This window comes from Monodelphis domestica, chromosome 8 (assembly GCF_027887165.1).
Source record: "Monodelphis domestica isolate mMonDom1 chromosome 8, mMonDom1.pri, whole genome shotgun sequence".
In the NCBI taxonomy this organism is placed as follows: Eukaryota; Metazoa; Chordata; class Mammalia; order Didelphimorphia; family Didelphidae; genus Monodelphis; species Monodelphis domestica.
Window position 1 is genome coordinate 129,814,895 of NC_077234.1, and position 26,913 is coordinate 129,841,807.

At 36.4% G+C, this 26,913-nt stretch overlaps 1 protein-coding gene across 3 annotated transcripts in view; it reads right to left on the bottom strand.

The window, feature by feature from the left end:
- The window catches only part of TBC1D4 (TBC1 domain family member 4), a 216,120-nt gene that overhangs the window by 56,395 nt on the left and 132,812 nt on the right, over positions 1-26,913 (bottom strand). For all 3 annotated transcript variants that reach the window (XM_007501450.3, XM_007501451.3, XM_056807214.1), the window contains exons 3-8: positions 26,357-26,446; positions 18,165-18,269; positions 13,535-13,667; positions 7,578-7,669; positions 7,168-7,278; positions 3,065-3,184 (exon numbers count right to left, since the gene is read on the bottom strand). In XM_007501450.3, the coding sequence (XP_007501512.1) occupies positions 3,065-3,184; positions 7,168-7,278; positions 7,578-7,669; positions 13,535-13,667; positions 18,165-18,269; positions 26,357-26,446 (651 nt within the window). The remainder of the gene's footprint in view (positions 1-3,064; positions 3,185-7,167; positions 7,279-7,577; positions 7,670-13,534; positions 13,668-18,164; positions 18,270-26,356; positions 26,447-26,913) is intronic.

Below are 26,913 nucleotides of genomic sequence, written 5' to 3' on the forward strand. Positions count from 1 at the left end.
CTCTTAAATTATACACTTAAGCAAAATCATCTCATATTTCAGACTATTTTGCCCTGGGAGCAACATTACTTGGTATGGCACCAAGCTTTTAAATAATATAACATTCGGCATTAACTATTCACCTAATTCTGGCAGAAAATAAGGAACTAGTAGAAGGAACATAAATATGTTGGGGAACATTACAAAAATGAACAATATGGAAACAGGTTTTGAGTGATAATATGTGCAAAATCCAGTGAAATTACTTGTCAACTATAGGAGAGGGGAGGGATGAGGGGAGGGGGACAATGTGAATCATATAACCTTGTAAAACTTATGTGTAGTTTTGTTACCGGAATAAAATAAAGAAAATTAAAAAAAAAAATAAAGTACAACTATGACTATCATTTCCTTATTAGAGAAACTTTAGGAGACCTCTACTGCCCCTCAAATCAAATAAAGCTACTCTGACTGGTACTTAAAGTTCTGGATCTGGATCCAACCTACTTCTATAAACTGATTTCATATTACTCCTTTCTCATACACTCTACATTCAGCTAAACTGCCTACTTGCTACTCCTCATACCTGGCTTTCCATCTCCTGCTTCTCTCTCTCGCAGGCTGCATGCCTTCCCTATCTGGAAAGCTCTCCTTCCTCACCTCTGCTTGTACAACCTCTCCCTTCGTTCAAAACAAATAACTCATCTAACACCTTCTGTAGGAGGCCTTTTCTGATCTCCCAAGATATGATATTTTCATACCCCAAAATTACTTTGTTTATTCTATATTCATTTTGTACATTTGTGGTGCAGCCATTTCAGTTGTGTCTGACTCTTCGTGACCCCATTTGAGATTTTCTAGGCAAAGATACACGAGTGGTTTGCCATTTCATTCTCTAGCTAATTATACAGAGAAGGAAACTGAGGTGAGTGGTTAAATGACTTGCCCAAAGTCACATCGCTAGTTAAGTGTCCGAAGTTATATTTGAACTTAAGAAAATGAGTCTTCCTGACTTCTAGACCCAACATTCTATCCCCTGTATCACCCAGCAGCCATTTTGTATATACTTGCCTGTGTACATACTGTTTTACTTGCTAGAATCAGAAGCTCTTTGAGAAGAGGGATTTTTTTCTCTGTTTACATTTCCAGTAACTTAGCACATAGTAGGAGCTCAATAATGATTGTTGAATTGAACTTACTAATGAGTGTGAAATACTTTCAGAAATGCCTTGCAGCTCCTGTAATAATCTCAACTTGATTCCTCAAAATAAAATGTTAATGTGTTAATTAAGCATTATGCAGACTCCTTCCGGTCTCTAGTTTAGAACCTTGCAAAAGCATTTTACATCAGCCTCAAATCCACATTTCTGGCTTATGGATTCTTCTTTCCAGAGACTTTCCAGGAAGCCCCAGAAGCAGACTACCAACCTTTAGCCTCTACTCCATCTTTACTGCTTAGAAAACCATTTCTGAAGCAGAGTCGCTTGCTTCCCACCCCCAATATCCCATTTCATATTTACCCAGTCATTCTACTGGGCTCTCTGAAATGCTCGTTCCATAGTTAATTAACCTGCTTTCATCTTAAATCTTTCCTTTCTCACTCCTTCCATCTTCTAGAGATCTGGGTCCCTCCTGCACCCTTGATCATCCTTTCCATTATTAGCTGCATGTTCACTTCTGCCCTCTCCACACACTCTTTCACAGCAAAACTTCCTGGAAAAGCCATCTACAAACAGTACGTCTACTCTCTCTCCTTTTACTCTCCTCTAAACACTGCAATCTGGCTTCTGAACTCATGATTCAACAGAAACTGCTCTTTTAAAAAATAACAGTGATTTCTGAATGGGCAAATCTAACGGCATGTTCTTAAGTCTTATCTTTCTTGACTTCTCTGTAGGCTCAGCCTGTCAAACACTCTCTTTTTGTCAACACTGTACATTTTTTAAAACTCTTCTCTGATATTTGTATATATACTTGTCTACCCAACCACTCTTTCTCAGTCCTACTAGCTTGATCTTCCTTCAGGTCTAGCCCACCAAACATGGGTATCCTCCAACACCCTATTTTTGGCCCTCTTTTATCCTTCCCAAAGATTCCTTTGTGATTCTGTGTATTTTATTCTATGCATTTGAAAGCATTATCCTGAGAAAGGTCCCTAAATTTCACCCAACAGTGAAAGGACACCAAAAAAAAGTTAAGAACTTTTGCTCTCCCATAGGTTTAAATATCATCTTCTCAGATCTCCAGTTCCAGCTCTAACCACTCTCCTGACCTCCAATTTCCCATCATCATCTACCCTTTGTAAGTTCTCAAACTGAATGTTACACATACAAAACAAAACTCTTTTGTTCCCAAACCCTTCCCTCTTCCTCAAGGGCCCCACCATTTTCCTAGTTACCCAGACTGAAAACTTTGATATTGTCTTTGACTGCTCACTAGCACTCACCCCATATATCCAGTCTGCTGCCATGTCTCATTTCTATCTTCACAGCATCACTGATACAGCTTCTCTTTTCTCCACTCACATAACCACCACCCAAGTACAGGCCTTTAAACACTTGATAACTGTTTCTTGGCTGACTGATAGGACATCCTGAGAAGGTTTTACAGGTAGTTTGTGGTGAATTAAGTCTACAATGATCACTTTAGTGAGTTACTGAAAGGTATCTTACCTCTACTATTAATATTAAAGAAAAAACAATATTATAATAAATTTATTTCAAGATTTTCCCTTAGAACCCAGACAAATATAAGTTTTATAATAATTTTATGGAACATATATTGAGTTCTTGAAGCATTAAGATTTAAATATCCTATTTCCAAATTTCTGTGCATGTGTCTCCACTACTCAAATTCTATGGATAATTTGGATATTTTAATCAGCATAATAAAACTAGATATAATAGATCATGTTTTCAATTTTCTTTAAATTGTGCTTTAAACAAGTTCATTTAAGTAAGAGTATTAATTTTGATGATGACAAATTAAGAATCTGTTAGCCTACTTAGAAGAAAATAAACAGTGAGCACTGACTTACAGTCATTATTACATAGAAGAATACTCAACTCTAGCTTATAAATCTTACCCTTGAGAAGATATTTTCCAGAGAGCTAGTCAAGGATCTCTTGGCTTTGTTTTTCAAAATGTCAAGTTTGAACCTGCCACTGCTGCCCACATTTTCAGGAACTGTATTATTAGAAAGAGTCTATAAAAAAAAACAAAGATAAATTTTGATCAGAGATACAAATAAATGAAAGGAAACTTAAGATACCACTAGTCTTGAGCCCTACCAATACTCTCAAGACAGTAAATCCAAAAGTGGTGAAGCAACCTGTACCAGGTAATTTGACAATGTAAGGAAGAACTACGCTTTGAGACGTGGTATCCTAACTCCCAACACAATGTTCTTCTTACTCTGTCACACTGACACATTTAATCATGCCTACCCTCTTTCTTTTGTGTTATTGTACATCTTGGGCAACTTAAGAATCCTACTGGGGGCAGCTGGGTAGCTCAGTGGATTGAGAACCAGTCCTAGGGATGGGAGGTCCTAGGTTCAAATCTGGCTTCAGCCACTTCCCAGCTGTGTGACCCTGGGCAAGTCACTTGACCCCCATTGCCTAGCCCTTACCACTCTTCTGCCTTGGAGCCAATACACAGTATTGACTCCAAGACGGAAGGTAAGGGTTTAAAAAAAAAAAAAGAATCCTACGGTACCTATAAAGGATAAGTTTCAGTGGTTCAAAAACCACAGCGTCAGGTGTTAGGAACAAAATAAAGAAGGCATTAAGATAGAAAGTTCAAGCCTTTTCTCTACAGTGTATTTCTTCTATAGGTAATGAGAAGAGATTAAATTTGATAAGACATGAAACTGATACTGTTTTGATTATCACTACAATCTTTCTTTTTTATATTCTACATGGTTTTATACAAAGAAGACTACATTCCAATGGACAAAGTATCAGTTGGAGATTAAGTGGAGTTGCATTCTATTTCAAAAAGTTTTTTTCATAATTACATAGCATTCTATGCCTAGGTTTCCTAGCCTAAAAACTCTTTAAAATGAGGGTATTGGACTTAACACCTATTTCCTCATCCATAAAATGAAAAGCTTGGACACTATGACCTTTAATGTCTACTGTTATCTACATTACAATAGTATACCCACTATGTACAAGATACTAACAATCCTCAACATTTGTGCCTTTAAGTTTTTGTGGTTTTATTAATACCCTCATTTTTACTTTCATGTTGACGACATACACACTCCCTGCTATGCACAGTAGTGAAAAAACGAGAGGCAAGGTGTGTGTGAGTTTACCTCCACAAAAAGGAGAAAAGTATTCACAGAAGTGTTTGTGAATCCACTCCAGAAAGTAGCGAAGTAACCTCTTTATGAGGGAATTGAAAAAATGGATAAATGAAGGAGGTCACGCTGCCCTCTCACTGAGCTCTTTGTAGTTTAGAGAGGATCCCACCTCCTTCTCTGTCTGTGTCTGCCATCCCAGGCAAGTGTTTTTCATGGGGAACAGTTCAAACATAGAGCCAAAAGAGAGATTAGAGATGGTAAGTTGCCTCTTTTTTTATCTCTAAGTTCTGACATCACTGCCCCAGCTCCTCCTGTTATACTACATTGGCTCTCTTTTCCCCTCCATTTTATGGGTTATTTCAGGTTTACTTTGTTAGGAAAAGTGCATATTGTCAGAATTAATTCTTTATTATAAAGAATTGTATGCATAAAAATGTATTTTCAGCAATCTCTAGCAAAAGATTAGCTTTTTGTGGTCACAGAAAACTAACTCTCTGCTTCCCATAAATTCAATGTATCAACACTCACATTTTTTACCATTTTCTAGGAATCTCACCCCACAAGAGTTGAGAATTTACTCTGCTATGATGGACATTGTCATTTCACTGAAAGGAATGTATAGTCTGATTGAGGAGCTGTGATATACAGATAAAAAGGCAAAATGATTGGTAGAAACCAGTAGTGTAAAATTCAAATGAAATAGATTCCTGCAGACCCCATATCAACTGGGCTACAAGCTTAACACTTCTGGTACAGGCTATCAATCAAGTGACAAACATTTGTTAACCACCTACCACATTACAGACACTCTACTAAGCAGTGAAAACACAACAAAAGTGAAATAGTCCTTGCCCTAAAGTAATTCATTCTAAAAGGGTTAAGTCAGAAAAAAAGCTTCCGTGGAAAACAATGAAATTAAACTGGGTGTTGAAGGATGGATAGAATTCAAATGAGAAAAACTGAAAGGTATTCAAGGCAGAAGAGATGATCGAAGCAAAGGTATGAAAGGAGGGGAATGTGTAAGCTATATCTAACATACAGGGAACATATCAGTCTTCCTGAAGAAGAATCACCACCCAAAAATAAAGAAAAGGCCAAGATAAGCCCAGATTGTAGAAAATCTTAAATGCCAAGCAACACAGTTTGGGTTTTATCCTGTGACTGATGAAGTCACTGTAAGTTTATAAGCTAAGAGATAATATTATGAAAGGAATGTTTTGGGAAGATTATTTTTATAACACTGCACAGGACAGAACTGGTGGAGAGAAGAGTCCAAGAGATCAGTTAAAACAGTTATTGTAAGAATCCAGATATCAATCAATCACTCAATAAACATTTACTAAATGCCTACTTATGCCAGGACTATGCTAAGAACTGGACATACAAAGAAAGGAAAAAGAAAGGCTCTGTCCTTGAGAAGCTCACAATCTAAGCTACACAAAGCATAACAAAAAGGAAATAATCAACAGAGGAAGGCACTAGAATTAAGGAAGACAGAAAGAGGATTCCTACTGGGATGAAGAGAAGGAGCATTACATGCCAGTGAAAATACAAAGTGATAAAGACCTCAACTAGGCTGGCAATAATGAAAATAAAATGAAGAGACATAATATGATGGAAGAATAAATAGGACCTATGACTGACTAGATGTACTAGGAATGTATGAACCATAGATAAACTAAAGTTTTGAACCTAAATTACTATACCACTGGCAGAAATAAAAATGTCAAGAGGAAAAGCTACTTTTGACATGAAAATGATGAATTCTATTCAGTTTATCCTCTTTTCTATGTCCCTTCATCATGACAATATTGTACTTACAAATTGGTAAACTTATTCATTGATCTTTGTGCTATGAGATAATAAACAGCATCTATGTTTACTTTTGCATTAATTTGTATCATTGTTTTCTTTAAAGATTATATCTTGGCTGATGTGGCTCTCCGCTTAAATGAGTATGGTTAAAAGGTTAAATTGTCATTTAGTTTGCAGCAGAAGTTCTCATCTGTGTAGAACCATATCACTATATCCTTTTCTGCTGATTTACCTAGGAGTGTTCCTCAGATTCTTTTCAAATAAATTACTCAGAGTTCACATTTGTACTTGCTGGACAATTTTAAAAACAGTTTCCTCACTATACAATTTTGTGAGGTGGATAGATTTTTTTTTTTTTTTACAGATAATAAAAAGAAGGCTCAATGAAGTTAGAGGATTTTTTCAGTCACAAAGCTACTAAATGGCAGACAAAGGGCTTAAACCTAATCCAGTGATCTCATCACTACCCTGTGCAGTCTCTATTAGGTTAATAAGAAAACCAAAATAATATAACTAATAGTTCTAGTGCCTTTTATTAATTATATGTGTGTATATGTGATCTGATTACACCACAGAAATACTCCTCTTTTTTTAAATCAATAAAAACAATGTTCTTTAAAATCATATTTCTGGAAGCAGGCAAGTAGCCCAGTGGATTGAAAGCCAAGTCTGGAGAAAAGAAGTCCTGGGTTCAAATTTGGCCTAAGATACTTTTTAGATGTATGACCCCGGGCAAGATACTTTAACCACCTCTGCCTACTACTGACCATTCTTTTGCTTTGGAACCAATATATGGTATTGATTCTAGGATGAAAGGTAAAGGTTTTTATCATATTTCTAATGTAATTAGTAATTTTCCTACAAAAGTTCCAAATATTAAAGGGAATAACTAAAAGATATATAGTTCCCAGGATTTTAGTCCAAATGAACACTAGAATTTAAGGAAAAGAAAATTTTCATTCATACTTTGTGCTATTCTGGCTAAATCTGAGCAATTTTCAAAAGGCCCCCTAATATTACAGTTATGGACTTATATATAGACCAATTAAAAGAAAAAAATTTACCGACTGAGCTTCTCCAATATGAACATGGGTTTTTTGTTTGGTTTCACACAATTGCCTCAAATGCAAAATTACAAGCTCATTTTCTTCTTGGTCATTTACTGGCTTCATTTTCTAATAAAAGAACAGAACAAAATGAAAATAATTTTTAGCACTGTAGCTTCTATTATTTTAGTTTATTGTCACTCCAAATTTGTCTGGTAAAGGAAATATGACAACTAAAATATAAACAATTTTAACAGTAAAATCAATGTTGATATCTTAGATACGACCTATGAAGTAAGTCAATGATCCATACGTCTGTAATTTTAGCTAGAGGAGTAAAAGTACAAATCTTATGAATATAGGTTTGGGTCCTGTCACTTCGTATGCATTTTATATCTCTAACTTTTAAGCTTTTTGGATCTTGTTACCTGAACACGCTCAAAAATGTCTGCTTGTTCATTATCTGTCAATGATGAAAGGTGTCTCTGTATTACGAGTTTGGCTCTTGGTGGATAAAGGCCTAAAAAATCAGAAGAAATATGAAAACATATCATGGAACAAATTTAATTCCACATATTACATTACTATCAATCCTTTGGGGTATCTTCAAAATAGTAATCACTTTCCTAATGAATTTGATAAGTCTGTTATCTACACTTATCTGGTTCTCTTAGGAAAATAGTGAACTGCACCAGATCAAAGACAATACTCAGGAGTATTCCAATTAGAGCTCTTACTCAAGAGAAACATCAAATCATTAATCAATATGTTTTAAACCTAGTTATCCAACCAATTCTAAATCAACTTAATAATAAATATTATTTAACCAGTCAACCCCGATTTAACTTGTCCACAAAAACACTGTGAAAAACCATCAAATGTCTCACTAAAATCAAGTATTCTCTAGATCTTTATTTTTATTGAAAAAGAAATGAGGTTATCTGGAATAACATTTCTTGATAGTATTGGCTCTTAGTGACTACTATATTTCACTTTCCAAATATTAACAAAAGTTAGTGATATATTCTATAACTTTGTCAGGTACCAAAGTCAAACTCTATAGTCTGAAGACTCCACCCTCTTCCATTTTTGGTTTCAAGGCTTTGGGAGATGTTGGGGGGGGGGGGGGTTGAGTTGAAGATTGGGTTAAAGTTTTGTGGGGGGAGGGGCAGAGGGAATAGGAACTAGATCATCTGCCTATTTTCACAATCTTGAAACTTCTCTTCTAACCAAACAAACAAAGATAATGGACAGGAACTCTTTTTAAATACTCTATTAAGAAGTGGTTGCCTAGCCCTGGTAGCATGAATTCATGGTGGGGTAGCTAGGCACTCTCAACCAGCTCGTCTCTTATTTTAGGTATCAAGTCCTTACAAGCTAAGAATCAGGTAAAACCTGAGAGAAGGTGCACTCTGCTAAAATGGCTTCTGAGAAGGCAGCGTTCACCTTCAAGCTGTGACTTTTCTATCCTCCCACAACCAGCATTCTCCAGAAAACTAAAGGCAAATTCAGTGACTCCTTTGATTCAGCTAATTGTACTAAACATTACAACTTATTTGCTTCACACCATTATATATTATATGAAGTTACTAGTAACAAGGCTATATGATCTTGACTACCAAGCACGTATGCCTGGGCACATGAAGTCAAGCCCTGTGAAATTCTGGGCTCTCAGTCTCTAGTCATTGGACTCTCCACCCTTAAAATCTCAGGTTAACATTTCCAGCTTTCAGTCCCAATTGCACACACTGACTCTAAAAGCACACCAGCAAGGAGTCTAAGAAGATAGGCATTCACATATTCACACATACTGTTCTCTGCCACTTACTACCTATATGTTTCTGGATAAACCACTTGATCTCTCCGAGCTTCGTTTTCCTCATTTATAAAGTGTTAGGTGAGATGTGACTTCAAAGTTCCCTTTCATCTCTAATCTAGGATTCTATGACACTCAAACTAACCAATAACTCTCCTACTTCCATACTCCTGAATTCATTGTATATATTCGCTACCAGCTACCTCAAAGTCAAGTATACTTGCACTCTAGCTACTTCTTGATGCCCCCAGGTTTACAATTCTTTGTTCTCCTTCCTACTCAAGCAGAAAAAAATTGTCTTTGTCTTCACCTCTCAGAACTCCAAACTCCTGACACCCTGGGCTTTTATTCATTTTTTAAAATTCTCAAGCACTCAACTCCTCCTAGGTATTCTAGGACAGTGTCAGGCAACCTTTTGGAATGTTTTAAAGACTGTGGCATGCCCCACCCCACCCCAGACTGGCTGCCAGTGCCCACCCCCCACTGCATGCCATGCTCCACCCCTAACTGCATGCAAGGGCTTTGCCACTGAGGATACCAGTATGTACAATTGGAGGACTACACTCATTCCCTTCCTGGAGGTGAAAGGGTTCCCAGTATAATTTCTACATAGTGCATGAGTAACCAACCCAACCTTAGCAAAGCACTTATACAGGTAAGCCCAGGGAAATTTAGTAAAAGTGAATGGCTGCAGCTAGAACTGGAGTGAATATGAATTTCTTCAGGCATTTGGTAGACCTCTGAGGCACTAAGACCATGGGCTAGGGGGCCAGAATTTTCTTCACTTTTCTTCAGACCACCACCTGTTTCTGTGGTTGGGATAAAGGGTTTAATACAAGAGACATAAGTCCATGTATCTGCCCTTACAGCTTTACAGCAGTGGGGGTAGACAGGATGGCTCAATGGGGACCTTCCCATCATCCCACAGATGTGTTAGCAGATCCCTCCATTTGGGCTGGGTGTGCGATTTCTTCATCCTCCTTTGAAGGATTAGGGAAGAACTGATTAGCACATTCAATTAGGGATTGGTGACTAGGGCTCAGCCCTGGATTTTTTTCGGGGCCATTATTTTAATTAGGATCAGTATAATCAGGAGAGCCTGGTCCCAATCAATTCTTTACTTACAAAAGCAGGACTGTTACCTGTACTATTCACCCAGCAAGGCTCCACAAAGACCAAAAGGACTTTCTACCTTTTGCAGGGTGATAAGTACATAGAATCTATAGCCAATCTGAGGGGAGTGGCCTAGGAGGGAACTGCTGGGCTCCATGCTGGAGGGTGTGCCCGCTGCCTCAGCTCAGCTTTGGGGAGCTTGGGATTGGGGTGGGGGGTGGGAAAGAGGGGAGCAGCAGAATCAAGACTCTTATTCAGCCCCTACAATAGTGGAAAAAGGCTAGAATGCCCCATCCCCTGCATTTGGGGGCAGGGCCAGCCTAATAGCCCACCAAGTCAGGGGCCTGCACATGCCTAATGTGTCTGCAGTGAGGCCTCTGCATGCCGTCTCTGGCACATTCACCACCACTGTTCTGAGCTCATGCTCTACTGACCATCCCTACTCTCTCTCTCTCTCCTTCAATATTCCTTCTTCTGATTCCTTCCTTCTAACTACAAACATGCTGGTCTCTATTCTATGCCATTTTAAAAAACAGAAATACTTCCTTTGATTCTCTGTCTCAGTTTTTTCCAATGAAGATTTATATTACTATTCTATTCAAAGGGACATAATTTCTAGAAGGAAATAATACTGGAAATATTTGCAGTAGGCACACATTAATCAAAAACCCAGTGTTTAAGTTTAAATAATAGTGAAGAGGTTAAGGGAAGGTGCTCACTCTGCAAATATCCTTCTCACTGAATAAGCTGCTTAAAATGGAGGTAGAGATGCAGTTGTGTTCTGGGTTGTATCTGTCCAAGCCAGGCCCCTGGTAGTTTAGGCCTGATGTTGAAATGAAACAAGAAGTAAAAAGACTGGTATTGCCATAGCAAAGAAAAATCATTCAGCCAAGATGGGTAGTAAGGACCCTGAACATTGATTCAGTCAATCAAAAATCCTCTGCCTCTGAGTTGCTCGTGGTGATCAGTCAGCCAAGCATCTGAGAAAGAATGGGGTTACTCATGTCTGTGTATACTCAAGTGACAAGAAAATGATGTCAACAGCTTAGGCCTTCAGTTCCCCAAATCAATTAATTCTTTAGGATAGTTTCAATACCTTTTGAAGAAACTATACTCTTGGGGTTACAGAGGGTTAGTATATCACTCCCAGCACAGGGAGCAATAAGATGTACACTGACACAAAAATCTAAAAGGAAATTAATGGGATGGAGACCTCCTCTCTGCCCTTTGTTCTGAAGTAGTTTCATGTCTGACTTTGGTTGCTTATTGTTTCTAGAATAGAGATTTTTAAAAACTACTTCTGGTTATTTTGTCTGTTTACACTACCTCTTATAAATCACCTTTGAGCTGGCTAATAAATATGATCATACAATGATGAAAAAGATCTGTGATCTTCCAGGGGAGAAATCATCTCTTGGCAGCCCTCCCAAATGCCTTTCACTAAAGGATGGATGCATTTCCTACTTTCCCAGACTGATCCCCAGGCTCTGTCCAAGATCAATTATGCAATCAGGCTTAGTGGCCACTGCTTTTGTTTATATAAAGGGAAGAGAAGAAAGGGAAGAAGGGAGGAAGGGAAAGAACAGAGGAATGGGGAGAAAAACGGAAAGGAGAAAGGAAGGGAGGTAGGGATTTATTAGGTGCCTTAGGTGCCAGGCACTGTGTTAAGTACTTTACAAATATCTCATTTTATCTTCATAACAACCTTGGTAGGCAGCTGCTATTATTTTCCTCATCTTACAATTGAGGAAACTGAGACAGGTTGAGGTAAATGGCTATTCCTGGGTCGTATAGCTAGTAAATGTATGACACTTGATTCAAATTCAGGTCATCTTGAGATGAGGCTCTATCCATTCCCCGGTCCCAACTAAAAGAGAAGCTGGGAAGATGGGTAATATCTTTAAGTTGCACTTGGAATATTTCACCAATTATTATCCTTATAATGGAGCAAATAACCTCATTGGCCTCAGCAACTTCAGTTCAGCAGTTCATATTGTCTCGCTAAAGAGAAAAAGGGAAAGGGAACATCAGGTACTTCGCCAAGAAGGACAACATTTCAGGGAGCAGCTGAGTAGCTCAGTAGCTGAGAGCCAGGCCTAGAGACAGGAAGTCCTAGGTTCAAATCTGGCCTCAGATACTTCCCAGCTGTGTGACCCTGGGCAAGTCACTTGACCCCCATTGCCTAGCCCTTACCACTCGCCAGCCTTGGAACTAATACACAGTATTGATTCCAAGACAGAAGATGAGGGTTAAAAAAAAAAAGGACAATACTTCATGGGTTATGAATTTCCTTTCTCATTCTCCTCCTTTGTGGTATTGTATCCTAGAATACTATGAAAACCATCTAAGCAGTTCCAACACATCACTAGCTGATGGGCTTAGGTGGTGTCTCTATGGCAACAAAAGCCTACCTATTTTTAATCCAATTCCAAGTATACCCCATATTAGATCATCTCAATCAACTTGATTTTTCAATAAAACCATTAAATACCTTCAAACCAAACTGTATTTGCCAAGTCACAAAATCTTATTTTAATATTGTTTGTCAAGTCATCAACCAATTAAGAGTACTATTTCTATGGAACTAACCCCCATCTTGTAATGCTGTTTTACCTTTCATATATATTCCTATGAATCCAATTAATGAGAGTCTAGGGAGGGAGATATTGTATTTAGCAGAGAAACGCCATATAGCTCAGATTATATAAAATGGGATATTCAATTTTTGGTGATAACAATGTTATATCTTTAAGATTCTATTTCCCTCCCCTAAATGGCAAGCCCAAATTGACAAATGATTTGGGAACGTAGTCTGTGAATCCATGACATCATGAAATTTCAAGTAATTCAAATCTGAATGCTCTTAACTTGTACCAGGAATTAAGCCATAATCACTAAATCCATTTAAGAAATGTCATTATATTCAAAGTTACAAGTAATAAGAATGGAATCTTCTTCAAGAACTAAAGTTCATTCTATACAAATATGAGCTATTCAGTTTTCACAAAATCACCTTTTTTCTTTCTTTTCCTGAAACCCTGGGCATGCTTTCTCCTGTCAGCATTTCTTTTAAAAGTTTTAAAATTGTATTTTAAAAAATTTAATGCATCGATAATGCAGAAAAAGAGAGAGAGAGAGAGAGAGAGAGAGAGAGAGAAATTTCTGACCAATAGTAACATTTTTTGAGATGAGATTTTTGTCCTTCTTCCCTTCAACAAATATTTATTTGCTCAAGGCCTATTTGGGAAACAGAACTTTGCTACAGACAGTTCTTTATCTTCTCTTGCTGAACATCCAAGAAACACAACATATGCATCAGAAACAGAGTCATTTAATAAAAGTAGAGATTTTTTTCTGGTTTAGCAAATACAAGTCAAGTAAAGGGTATTTATGAAGCACCTTCCATGTGCCAAGCAAAAATGAATCTTCTTTTGTGGAGGCCAAGTCAATACATACCTTCAATTCTTTCACAGAGTTTATGCAAAGAGTGCATTGGACAGGCTTCACACAACTTAATCTGGGTTTTGGCACTCTGAAGGGCAGCAGCTGTGCTGAAGGCTTGTTTCAGGGTGAGCATTACCTCATCAACCTACAAGAGGAAACAAAATCCAAACCTATAAAAAAGTTGCTTTTGTGGTAACAAGTGAACTTATGGAGAAATACAAGGCTTTGTGTGAACAGGCAAAACAATGGAAATTTGAGGAAAATTTAATTACTGGTTGCTTAGATATTGTTTTCATATCAGTCTGACTGAATGTTCCATTCGGTCAGAGATTAGCAGGCTTTAAAAAAAACAAAATATTTTGACAGATCTCTTTGGAATTTAAAGAGAACATTCACAACATTTGTCAGAAACAGCTTGCTTGGTGGCTATGCCTATTATGCTACAATCAGCTTTCAAAATTACTTAAATAATTTTATTTCTTAATGTAGTTTTGTAGGGGAAAGGGCAGGAATGATTTAGGTAATCTATTCACTTAAAAAATATTCTGTGGTCAATGGTGTCCCTTCAGAGTTTCTAAATGAGCATCATTCTACTTTTGACCCATATCAGGTACTGACAAAGCTCACAGCATCCTCTGGCCAATTCATTTCTTTTTTGTCCTTTAACTCAATTGGATCAGGATATTTGCATGAGGCTTTCTAAGTTTCCTAGCTGCCACACTTCAGGGCCAAGTAACAGCTCATCTACAGGCATTGTTCAGTTATTTAGCCTGTGCCCTGGCCTTCTCTGTGATATAACCACAAATACAGTCCTGTGGTTTTCCCACACCTCACAGAACTGTAAAAGGTTCAACTCTGTAGTTTACCTGCAGGCAACTGAGAGTGATAAACCCAACAGAAGCCCTTCAGATATTCAAAACTAAAATTGTGCTTCGAACATAATTTTTTTTTAGAATCTGTCCCCTACCCTTTGGCCTAGTTTTAGGATAAGGTGCTATTTAAAATAGAAGATCAATTTCCATATTTATATGTACAAGGCACTGAATATACACATTAAATCCAGAGTCAAATGTATTATTCTTACCCTCCTAAAATGTCTGTTTGAGACTTTCATATAAAATGGATTTATTCATAAAGGCCCTTGGGATGAGCTGTTTTATACTGCAATTTTCAAAAAATCAAGGGCTCCAAAACTTGTGAGGAGGGATAGTATGATATGCAGTCTCTTAACTTGTTTTCACTGTTTCCATTTTCCAAAATATTTACATTTAACTGTATTAAATTACTTACACACATACACACACACACACACACACACACACACATGCACACACACAGTTATACTGTTCTGGGCTAGTTTTTTTTCCTTTTGTTTTATTTTGGGAGGCTACCTTTTACTAAATACTCTTAAGGACTAGTGCCTTAATTAATATTAGTAGATTCCAAATGAATTTAATTTGTTCAATTGGCTCTTTACAGTATCATGTAGCTAATGAATATTCATATGACCTCAATGTCCCACGCTTCTAAGTAGTTTACCTTTTTACGTTTCTACATTATTGTTCTTAAACCTCTAGCTACTGAATTAAGAGTAGCTGAAGGAAGTTGAAGTGAAGCATTAAGAGACAATATATGTAAAAATTTTCCAACACTTAGAGCTGTTCAAAAGTAGAAATAACTACTATGGGAGTCAGTGGGTTCCCAGAAAATGGGTTACCATTTGTCTACAATGTTGGAAAAGCCATTATCATTCAGGTAGGATTGAACTACATGCTTCTGAGGTCCCTTTCAACTCTGATGTTCTATGAATTCCATCCATAGGGATGATAGGGAACATATGACAAAATTTCATTTGCTTTGGATTCTATGGTCTGCTTCCTTACTAATCCAGAAGCAGGACAGCATTATACTTCTGATATGTTCTCCAGAGCAATCCGATTTTTGATATATAATTTGTAAATTTTGCTGAATGTATGAATTGTATTATGTTTCATAAGGACTGCATTCATGCATTCTTTGTGTGATTATATAATACACTGTCTTACTCACCTGCCAAGGCCATAGCCATGGGTCACTTGAAACCATACTGCTTAAATGACTTTGTTGTTCATCTCTGAATGTCAGCCGTTTCAGCTATTCCTCACTACATGCATAATTTATATGTAACTGTTTTTCTATATCAGAGTTCTGATGCCTCTCCATTTTGTACTGTGTTTTACTAATATAATTATAGTGACCAGAATATGTGGTTCTAAAATCAACTTGTTCTAAAAACAATTGTGCTGAAACAAGACTCCAATATATTCTCAATACAACAGCGAGACATTCACAGCCAGTCCAGTCTGTTTCCTTAGTCACAGTGTTGCTGGGGTATTAATGCTGAATGTACTCAAGCTATTCACACTGATTTCTCTCTGCCAAAATTATCACAAATCTAAGAATTGACCAAAGCTACAGAAATATTCAATATCACTTGAAATCATTAAAATATACTAAAGGAACATACGCTATAGTGTAATTTCTTTTTTTCCCAGGTTGGTCAAAATGCCCAAGAGTGTCTTAAGGAGATTAGGAAAACTACCCTCCTTGCCTCACTCCCCTCTCCCATCTCCACTCCTGCAAAAGAAAACATGTAATAAAGATAAAAATCATTAAGGAAAATGGACCTAAATTGTCTTCCCTTTAGTACAGCCACAGATAGTACAGGTTCTCTATTTGACAAAAGTATCTAAAAAAAACAAAAAAGGCTGGCACCTAAAAACTGATTGTGGTCACACTAGCCATCAGAACAAGACCCTTCACTATGGGCACAGACTTCACTGTCTTTGGGAGAAGACAGAAATTGCAAACCACTCTTATCCCCTACAATGACTGATATGAGAAAGTGCAGACCCTTCCATCCATTCCTCCTCCACTTCTCCATTCAGCCTGTCACTGCCAAGCATGATGAGCAGACAAAGGCTGCAAAGGGGCCACCAGGGCAAAGGAGTTAGGGGTGAGAGGGGGTGGGGGCGGGTCTGGTGCAAAAGAATAGATCTGAGACTGTACTTATGTATATAGCATATAAGAAGATACATATTTCTGGAGATAATGTCCAAGTCTTCTGTGTTGGATGCTTGTAAGTGATTATCTATAATGTTTCATGATTACTTTATTTGGGCAATAATATGGTACTTATAGGGGGTAGTGAAAGAGGGAATTTATATTAAATATATACTAGAGATGGCTTGAGTAGAGGGCAGCTAGATGCCTCAGTGGATAGAGTATTAGATTGGGAATCAAGAAGACTCATCTTCCCAAGTTCAATCTGGCCTCAGATACTTCCTAACTCTGTGACCCTGATCAAGTCACTTAACCCTGTATGCCTCAGTTCCTAATCTGCAAAATGAACTAGACCAGGGAATAGCAAACCACTCTAGTATCCTTGCCAAGAAAACTTCAAATAGGGTTCCAAAGAGTCATACACAAGGGAAATGACTGAAAACACACACATACACAAATAGGTAAAAAGAATAGATGACTAATATCTAAATAGTCTTTAAACTCTTATCCAAGCCTGCTTTACTCAGATGGTTCCTGTATCCTAACTGATCCAGCGATAAATAAAAGAGGATGGGAAGAGAGAGAAAAAACAAAACATGGAAAATTCAGATAAGGTAAAGTCAAAGAAGAAGGAAAATCTATTCTTAAAAGCCCAGAAAAACATCATTTTGAAAGGATGGGAATTTTTAAGTTCCATGAAATGCCTGAGCTTAGGAAAGCAAACATACCTACAATTTGGTTTTGTTGTTTCCATTCTTATGCTCTTTTACGGGGCTTGAAACATAATGTTCTTCTCTCTCTCTCTCTCTCTCTCTCAGGTAAAAGTGCACTATCCCTTCTCAAAATGCCCACTAATTTTGTTTGAACATTTCCTTTACATTTATCATACTCTTACATTACAGTTACTTATGTTTGCTAGATTATTATTAAACACCTATTAAGTGCCAAGCTCTGTACAAAGAGCTGGGACTTCAAAAGAAAGGCAAAAAGCATTCCCTGACCCCAAAAGGGTTCACAATCTAATGAGGGTAAACAATATGCATAGGGCAATGTACAAACAAGCTGTATATAGCACCATTTGGAGCTGTACATGTTTTTCTCTCTTAAAGAGCTTGTAAGCTCTTTAAAAGCAGGGTCTTTGTCACACCAATCCTTGCCTTTCCGAGGCCTAGCTTAGGTATTTATTTTAGTGGTCTAGACCTGTGATTTCACTGGTGTGAATTCCCCATGGGGAAACTTTTTCATCAATACTGATGAATCGCTCTTCTGTGACCTGAAGAATTAGTAAGGCAGGCTTTCCAGGAATATAGAGAGGCTATTTACTCATGGTCACACCGTGTCAAAAACAGGAACTGAACTCAGGTCTTCCTGAAACAAGGAAGGTGTTGGTCCTTCCACAAACCATTTGCATTTGTCTTTTACATAGCAGTAAGTGCTTAATAAATGTTTGGCACATCTGTTGAGTTTAAATGGTTTTTTATGCCATCCTCCCTCTAATTTTTGTCACTGCTTCTTTAATTAGACTCAGGAAAAAAAAAGAAAATAGCTCTTTTAATAATTTCTTCTGTCAGCATGAGGAATAAATAACAATGTCACTTACCAAAGATTCACTTGCACACTGGAACACATAACAAATATACTGACTCAACCCAGGTTCTGGAGATTCCCGACAGATAAATCCAAAGTGATCAACATGCTTTATACCCTAGATAAAGAGAAGACAGTGTGATGTCCTTAGGAATGAATATATACCCATAAACATACACTTTAAGAAGTCAAACAAGTCCAATATTAGAGTACAGGGAATGTATATGTATGTGAGATCCATTTCACTACTCCTAGTGGGATACAGGTTTTCCATGATGCCTAAGAATAGATCTAAGTTCTTCAATAATTACAGAAAAATGTTTGGTTCCCAAGTTGGTTCTCAGTTATAAAGAAATCTCTTTTCCAGGAAATAGAAGAGAACTTATTCATTCACTCAACAACCATTTCTTAAGAGTCAACAATATGCAAAATCTTTTTTGCTAGAAACTGGAGTAAACCTAAAGGCCATTAAAATATGGTTATTGTCCACAAGGAAATTACCATATATTAATTGGGAAATAGAAGCAATGAAGAAGGGAAGCTCTGACATAGACATAAATAACCCAAAGTTATATATGCTACAGTTCAGAAAAGAATACAGTCGTTATGAAAAATGCTGACACCAGAAAAAATATAATTTCTGGGAAGTTGTTAAGATAGAGACTTGAGTCTTTAGCTTAGCAATAAGAAAGCTTTGGGTAAGCTTCCCAAAATAAAGTATAAAAAAATGTCTGAGGAAAGAACCTTGGGGTACATCCCCAAAGAGGGTCCAAGAAGAAGATAAAACAGAAAAAGAATAATCAGAAAGGAGGGAGGAAAATTATGATAGCATGTTGACATAAAAAAATAAAGAGGAACAAAGAAGAGAGTTGAGGAGTAGAAGGATAAGAGAAGAAGAGATCAACATAGGCAGATTTTACAAAGTAGTCAAAAAAGGAGAAAGAATGAGAAGAGGTTATTAGAATTGGCCATAAGGAAACCTTTAGTGACCTCTGAGGGGCTGCTTTCTATAGAGTATCAGAGAAAGAAGCCAAACTGCAAATGGTAATGTTACAGCATCATAGAGTTTAGAGATCATGTAATCTAGGCTCTAATCTTACAGATGAAGAAACTGAGGTTCAAGAGGTGACATAATTATATGGCATTGGATATAAACTACTTTTTTAAAACTGATTTACTGAAGGGTTGTCTTTTCTTTTTAAAAGCCTGGAAGGAACTAAACAAGTTCATAGTCAGATAAGGGGGTGGGGGCAAAAAGAGAGGCTGAAACTATGTGAGAAGGGAATAATTTCAATGAGTAAGAGCCTAGAGGAGGCAGAGAAGATGAAATTAGGAACCCATGGAACTGTGTTAGTCTTAGCAAGGAGTAGAAACTTCTTCTAAAACCAAAAAGATGATGACTAAGGATGCCAAGACATTTTTACATATGAAAATTAGAGATTTCATGGTCAATTACCTCAGTTTTCTTAGTGAAATAAGAAACTAACTTCATCTACATTAATAGTAAAGGGGAGAAGAGAAACTAAGAACTTTCAAAGAGAAGCAGCATAGCAAATAAAAGGGCTACATCTGGAGTCAGGAAGGCATGATGTCAAATTCATCTCAGACACTTATTAACTATAAGGAAGTCATTTATAATCTCTCTCATCTTCTCCCTCCGCTCTCTAAAATGGAGTTAATACCTATAGTATTATTATTACCAACTTCACAGGATTGTTGTTAGGTTAACATTAAATTCGTGTCAATTATAATTACAATAAATTTATTACATTTTGCTTTGCATTTCATGTAAAAAATATTAAACATAAAAGAATGAATAAAGGAACAATTTCAGGGCTGAGCAAGTAATTTTCCTTCTAATTACATAGAGAATAAAGCCAAGTGTGTGAATTAAACACTTAGGGTACCCCAATCCCAGAAGACTCACCTCATAGGACATCAAAGAGTCATGTGTTTTAATTTGCCAGAGTGGCAGGTGAGATCCTGACCAAAGGAAGTCAAGGGATGTGACATGGAGAAGCTGAAGTGAAACCATGGCCAATTAGAAACCCTAAGGGGAAAGGTTTGGGCTAAGCTTAAAAAGCCAATGAGTGAAGCAGAGGGGCCTCTCTGCCATTTTTGGATTGTGGAAAAAGTTCTCTCCACTATGAGCCCTCCCAGAACTTATCTATGTAAGCTCTCTCTGCCAATCAGTGCAGCACTGGGCCAGAGGGGACCACACCATGCCGGGAATTTGGGAACTGGGGCTCTATTCTTTGGCTTCAGTCTCTTCCTGAGCTCAAGCCTGCTCTTTGGCTAGCCTTAATTTGTCTGATCCACCAGGTGGTTATAGCTTATGAAATGGGCCAGGGCCAGAAGCTAAGACCTGATAGGTAATTAAGCTGGTAACATCTTCTTTCTTTTTACTAATAAATTTTTATAAATTTATTCATAAGGTATTTATTTATAAGATTTGTCTAAATAATAAATATATTTATTAAAAATATAAATTTAGTATAAACGTTTAAGATTAATTTTTATATATTACATGAGATTTCAAATAGTTGATCCTATGCTCGGAATTGACTGATCATACAGGTAGCTGACTAGTGGCTTAATTCCACTCCCAATCTTCTCTCTCGAAAAAGAAAACAAAACAGACACAGACCTCCTATCATTTACTTCTGAGCTTCTTCTACTACAATTGTTGTTTTAAGATTAAAATTATTCCTCTAGAACTTTTCGTCAAGAATATACATATAGGATTGAAATTACATAGCAGTTACGAAGAAACAAGCAACATCTACATAAAAACACAGCTTAAAAAATCTTATTTATGAATGATGTGGCATCTTTTACAATGAATTTCCATTAAAAAGAGCAAAATCACTATCTTCAGGCATGAACATTAAGATGCCTTCTCTACAAATATCTGCTATTTATTCACCTCTGTTTGGAGCAATGATTTACTCATGCTGCAACTGGTTCTGCTTTTAATATTTGAAGTTAGTTGGCACAAGGCACATACTGGTAAGAAACCCATTAGAGGAACTGTTTAGGTCTTTTAAGAGCTGAAAAGGAATCACTTCACAAACTAGAAACCAAGTTCTCTCTACCTCTCAGCACAGTAAGATTAGGGATGTGGGTCCAAAACACAATTCTAAAATGACTAAAAAAGGTACTTCATTCTGACTAGCCATCTCTACTTATTTCAACTTAATAATATTCCACTTTGTTATTTAACAGAGATTTTTTTATCTTCAAGAAAAATGGACACAATTCTATAAAAGAAAAAACAAAAGCCTCACAAAATGACTTTGGTATCCAGTGAAATCAAGAGAGAGATCACCTAAGCATACTTTATTTGTAACAAATGCTATGATTCAAGGCTTTGGGTAGGAAATATTAATGATATCAAGTCACTATTCCATGAAATATACATATTACACCTCTTGAGTCTTCTACTCTATTATCATTAAATGGCATAGTGAACATAAAATCAATCTGAAAATTATCCAAATACTACACAAATATAGGGGGCAGCTAAGTGGCTCAGTGGATTGAGAGCCAGGCCTAGAGATGGGAGGTCCTAGATTCAAATGTGGCCTCCAACATTTCCTAGCTGTGTGACCCTGAACAAGTCACTTGACACCCACTGCCTAACCCTTACTGATCTGCCTTAGAACCTATACACAATATTGATTCTAAGGCAGAAGGTAAAGGTTTTTACTTAAAAATTAATTAATTAATCAAATACTACACAAATATAAGATGATATGTCTGATGAATTAGCATAAACTATTTCTTTGTTATTTGATCCTTAGTACATGGAAAAATTTCACAGGATATAGATTTAGATTTGGAAGGAAGCTGAGATGCATCATCATAACTAGCATTTATATAGCAACTTAAGTTTTGCAAAGTGCTTTACAAATGGTCTCATTTAATCTTCACAACAACAGTCTGAGGCAAGTGCTATTTTTTTATCCATTTTAAAGATGAAACAACTGAGGCTAGAGAAATAGCTATTGAACTTGCCAGAGGTCAATGTGCATGTAAGTATCAAAATCGGGATTCAAATTTTAGGTTTTCCTAACTCTAAGGCCAACACTATTTATTGTGTTCCTAAATGTCCCATCAAGTCCAACCCCCTTATTTTACAGATAAAGAAACTAAGGCTCAAAGAAGTAAGAGCCTTGCAGAAGATCACAAAGTTTCAAAGGCTGGAGATGGCCCTATTTTTTCTTGACTCTATTATATACACTACATCAGTGTTATCAAATTCAAATAGAACAGTTTTTGCAAAAAGAAATCAAAGCTATATAAGGGGTAAATGTTCTAAATCACTATTGATTAGTGAAATACAAATCAAAACAACAGTAAGATATCATCTCATTCCTAACCGATTGGCTAAAATGATAAAAGGACAAAATTATAAATGTTGGAGGGGATGTGGAAAATGGGCACAGTCATACACTATTGGCAGAACTGTGAACTGACTAAACCATTTTGGAGAGTAATCTGGAATTATGCTCAAAGAGTTATAATACTTAAGTTTATTTCCCAAGGAGATCAAAGAAAATGGAAAAGAATCTATACATCCTAAAATATCTATAATAGTTCTCTTTTAGAGGCAAAAAAGAAATTGAAGGGATGTTCATCAATTGGAGAAAAGCTAAACAAGTTGTGGCATATGATTATGATAGGATACTACTGTTGCTATGAGAAATGACAAATAGGTTAATTTTAGAAAAGTATGGGAAGACCTGAATGAAATTATGAAGAGTAAAACAAGCAGAACCAAGAGAACATTATATATAGCATCAGAAATATTATTTGAAAAATTACTTAGGTGTATCTACCTCCAGAGAGAGAAAGAACTGATAAATAGAAAAAAGTAAGATATAATTTTATATATACATAAATCTTTTTGTCAAATGATGCCTTCTTTAATGGGGAGAAGAGAAGAAAGGTGAGTTAATTGGGTATTTAAATGTAACTAATTAATTTGTAAAATTTTTAAATAGAAACAGAACCTACTAAATTGTATGTAAGGATCACTGCAGGCCACACACTGACTAAGAAAAGCACATATTAACTTATCTATATTTTATTGTAATTTTATTTTATTGTTACGTTTTCCAATTATACTTTAATTTGGTCCAGACTGCACTCAGGAGTGTTGCTGGCTACAATTCAACATGCCATGCTTTTGACACTTCCACATTATGCCCCAATGCCTATTCATTTATCACTAAAATTAACTGTTTGTATAAATATATTGCAAACACTCAAGAAACCACCAAACAATAGAAGAGTGGCATACTACAATTTTCTACCCTTCTCTCTTCAGTAAAGTCTGCCACCGTACTTGAGGTGAGTCAGTCCATGCTACAAATCACCATACTCCTCAACTGGAGTCTAGAAAACCTTCAAAACACCTTATTGAGAAGGTATACCTTTTTTTTAACTCTTACCTTCTAAATTGGAATTCATACCAAGCATTGGTTCCAAGGCAGAAGAGTGCTAAGGGCTAGGCAATGGGAGTCATACAGAAGTGCCTGAAGACAGATCTGAACCCAGGAAATCCCATCTCCAGACTTGGCTCTCTATCCACTGAGCCACCGGCTGCCTCAAAGGTATAGTAATAGCCTATGTTCTAACCCACTCTAGCCAACCAGCACTCTCACTCATATAGCAACTGGCTCAAATGGCTGTACTCTTAAAAGCAGAGTGCCAGCTTATAAAAATAGGAATGGGGCTTAAACTAAACCTGCAAATACCTAACGTGATTCCAAAGGCACTAAAGTTAGCCTAAAGGCCTGCAGAAAGAGGAAACATGCTGTGGCATGAAGTGATCCAATAACTGAGGGTTAGGTGGAAGAACCACGAAGTGAAAGGAATCTGAATCTGACACAGTTCCTTAGTGACTAAAAGGAAAACTTTCATTAGCTCCATAATGATATGGAGGGAAAAACTTCTGAATTCAGGAGATCTCATTTAACTCAGTGGGTTTCAGTAAAGAAAGTGGCCCTCTTTCCCAAACTTAGGAAAGCAGCACTCAACAACTATAAATGCCCTCCACCCTTCTCTCCCTAAATGTTGCTCCCTTTAACCAGGATAGAGCCTTGGGAAACTGACAAAAGAGGGCTGGATGAAAGAAGTTAGGCAAGGCCATACAATCAGACAAGGAAAGTAAAGCAGACATTTGTCCCAATGGGGCAACTTGCTATGAAGTGTCATTCTGCTTTATTTAAAATATTTTCAAATTTAAAAAAGTAAAGTTACCAACTAATATATTTGAACCCTTACCTTACCAATACTAAGTATCAGTCCCAAGGCATAAGAGGCTTGGCAAATGAGGTCAACACAGGGCCACACAGTTACTAAGTGTCTGAACCCAGGACCTCCCATCTCCAGGTTTGGCTCTATCAACTGAGTCACCCAGTTGCCCCTGTCAGATATCTTATTTTCCAATGATTTAAGGTGGGGGGAAGCAAGTGCGAATAGGAAAGAGAAAAATGGTAGCCAAGAACCATACAAGATATAGTATACTAGGTTCAACTTACCATATTTCTCTCTAACTATGAATGGGAAAGGTTTATTTTATGTGAAGAACTACAAACACTTGCCATTTATTCCAATTCTGTTCCTTTCCACAAAACTGAGATTAGGAAAAATGTATTTATATTACCTAATGATATTTCTCTAGACAAGGATTCTTAATTGTTTGTGTCACCAACTCCCGTTGGCAGACTGGTAAAGCCCACTGACCCATTATCTGAACAATATTTTAAAATGTATAAAATAAAACCCAATCTTATAAAGAAAACCAATTTAACTGAAATATATGTATAAGCATATTTTAAAATTCATAGATAGAACATTACTGTGCTATAAAATGATGAGCAGGTTAATTTTGTTTGAAAACTTGAAAAGATCTACATGAAATTATGAAAAATGAAAGAAGTAGAACCAAGGGAATACAGCTACAGAATAAACATTTGAAGAATAACTTCTGAATGTCTACTTCCAGAGGAAGAACTGATAGAAACATGAAAGACATAATTTATATATCCTTTTTTTTGTCAAGTGATGCCTTCTCTAGTGTGGATAGGGAAGAGAGGGAGAGAGATACCTCGGAATCTTAATGTAACCATCAAACAAATAGTTTAAAACATTAATTGATTTTTTTAAGTTCACAGACACTAAGAACTCTTTGCTTTAAGACTAATATGGAAAGTGACTAAAATATGAAATTTCTACATATGAAAATCTACAACAAGTAAAACTATATTAGTTCAAAAAAGTCAGGCAATCAAAGCAGGTCAGAACTTACTTATACTCTGAGTAGAAAATGCCATTTTAATCTTGGACAAAATAAGATGCCAATTTAAAAAGGAAAAAAGTGATGGGTTGTCACTTTTTTTAGTATTAGAGAAGCCAGTCCCGTGACTCCACAGAGATAAATGGTTGAGCCTTAATAGGTGCAAAAAGAAATGACTTTTTGAATTCCAGAAATATTTTTAGTTGCTTCTTTAGATTCATTTAGCCTCTTTTCACATTCAGATGTGGAAATTCCCTCCTTCTACTAATTTCCCTGTATATGTGTAAAAATGTATATATGTCCACACACATATATGTATATTTTCTCTATATTTTTAAGATTTCATAGTCTTAGCTTCTGAGTAAATCAGTTATATGGTGTTTAAGATAATCATTCATTTCCAAAATGATAATTCCATTTGCATCTGGTATTGACAAACTCAAGAAAACATTTTTTAAACTAGAAAACGCATTTTACTGCAATTAAACAATAATTCAGGAGACAATAAAACATCTGCAACCATGATTATAGCATCTAAGGCACTGTTTCAGATATATATTTTTTTGTGACAGAATTGGTTAAAAAACACTAGTTTTCTTTTTTTCTATCTGCTTTAGTTCAATGAATAAGCATAACCACATTCAAAAACTCACAGACCTCATTATTTTAAATTTTAAGATACACCATTTATTAAGGGGGGCTGAGAAGGTAGGTAGGTAGGCGGTAATCAAAGATTACATAACATACACACATAATTGTAAAACCAACAACCTAAGGTGTATAAAACTAAAATCTAGGGTTTGGGGTTTTTTTGTTTTTGTTTTTTTGCAATCTAATTATGTTCAAGTCCATTCACAAGCATTACATAGTCTACGTGTATTATCATCTGTAATACATACCTGAGAACAAGAAGATATATCTTTAAAATTCTTTTCAAGAACAACTGACTTGGAATCTGGGCTTATTAGATTAATTTCAAATCGCCCGACCTTGAAAATAAAGACACACTAATTAATTTCAATGAAAAAATTACTTAAAATTTTGCTTAACCATAAAACATTTAGTTATACATACACACTGAATTGTCCTGTCCCAAATATACTCACCATTCTCAATCTGTCTTTTAGCTACAAAATATTAGTTTCCCTAAATAATTTCCTACATATATGTATATGCATATATATAATTAATACATAGATTCATAGTTTAACAATGGGTGTTAGCTTCTTGTAAGACAATGAGTTTGTAGCAGATCTATTTGAATTCTGATTTGAAATAAAGTCATTCCTACCAATTTTCCTGACAATAATAAAAATAGTATCAGTCTGAGAATTTATAAGCCATACAAATATAGAATGGCCCAAAAGGGAAAGATATCTCTTAACATCTTATTAAAACTTATATATTGGTCTAGGCAAATCTAAATCAATACAATCAATACGTTCCCCTAGTACTA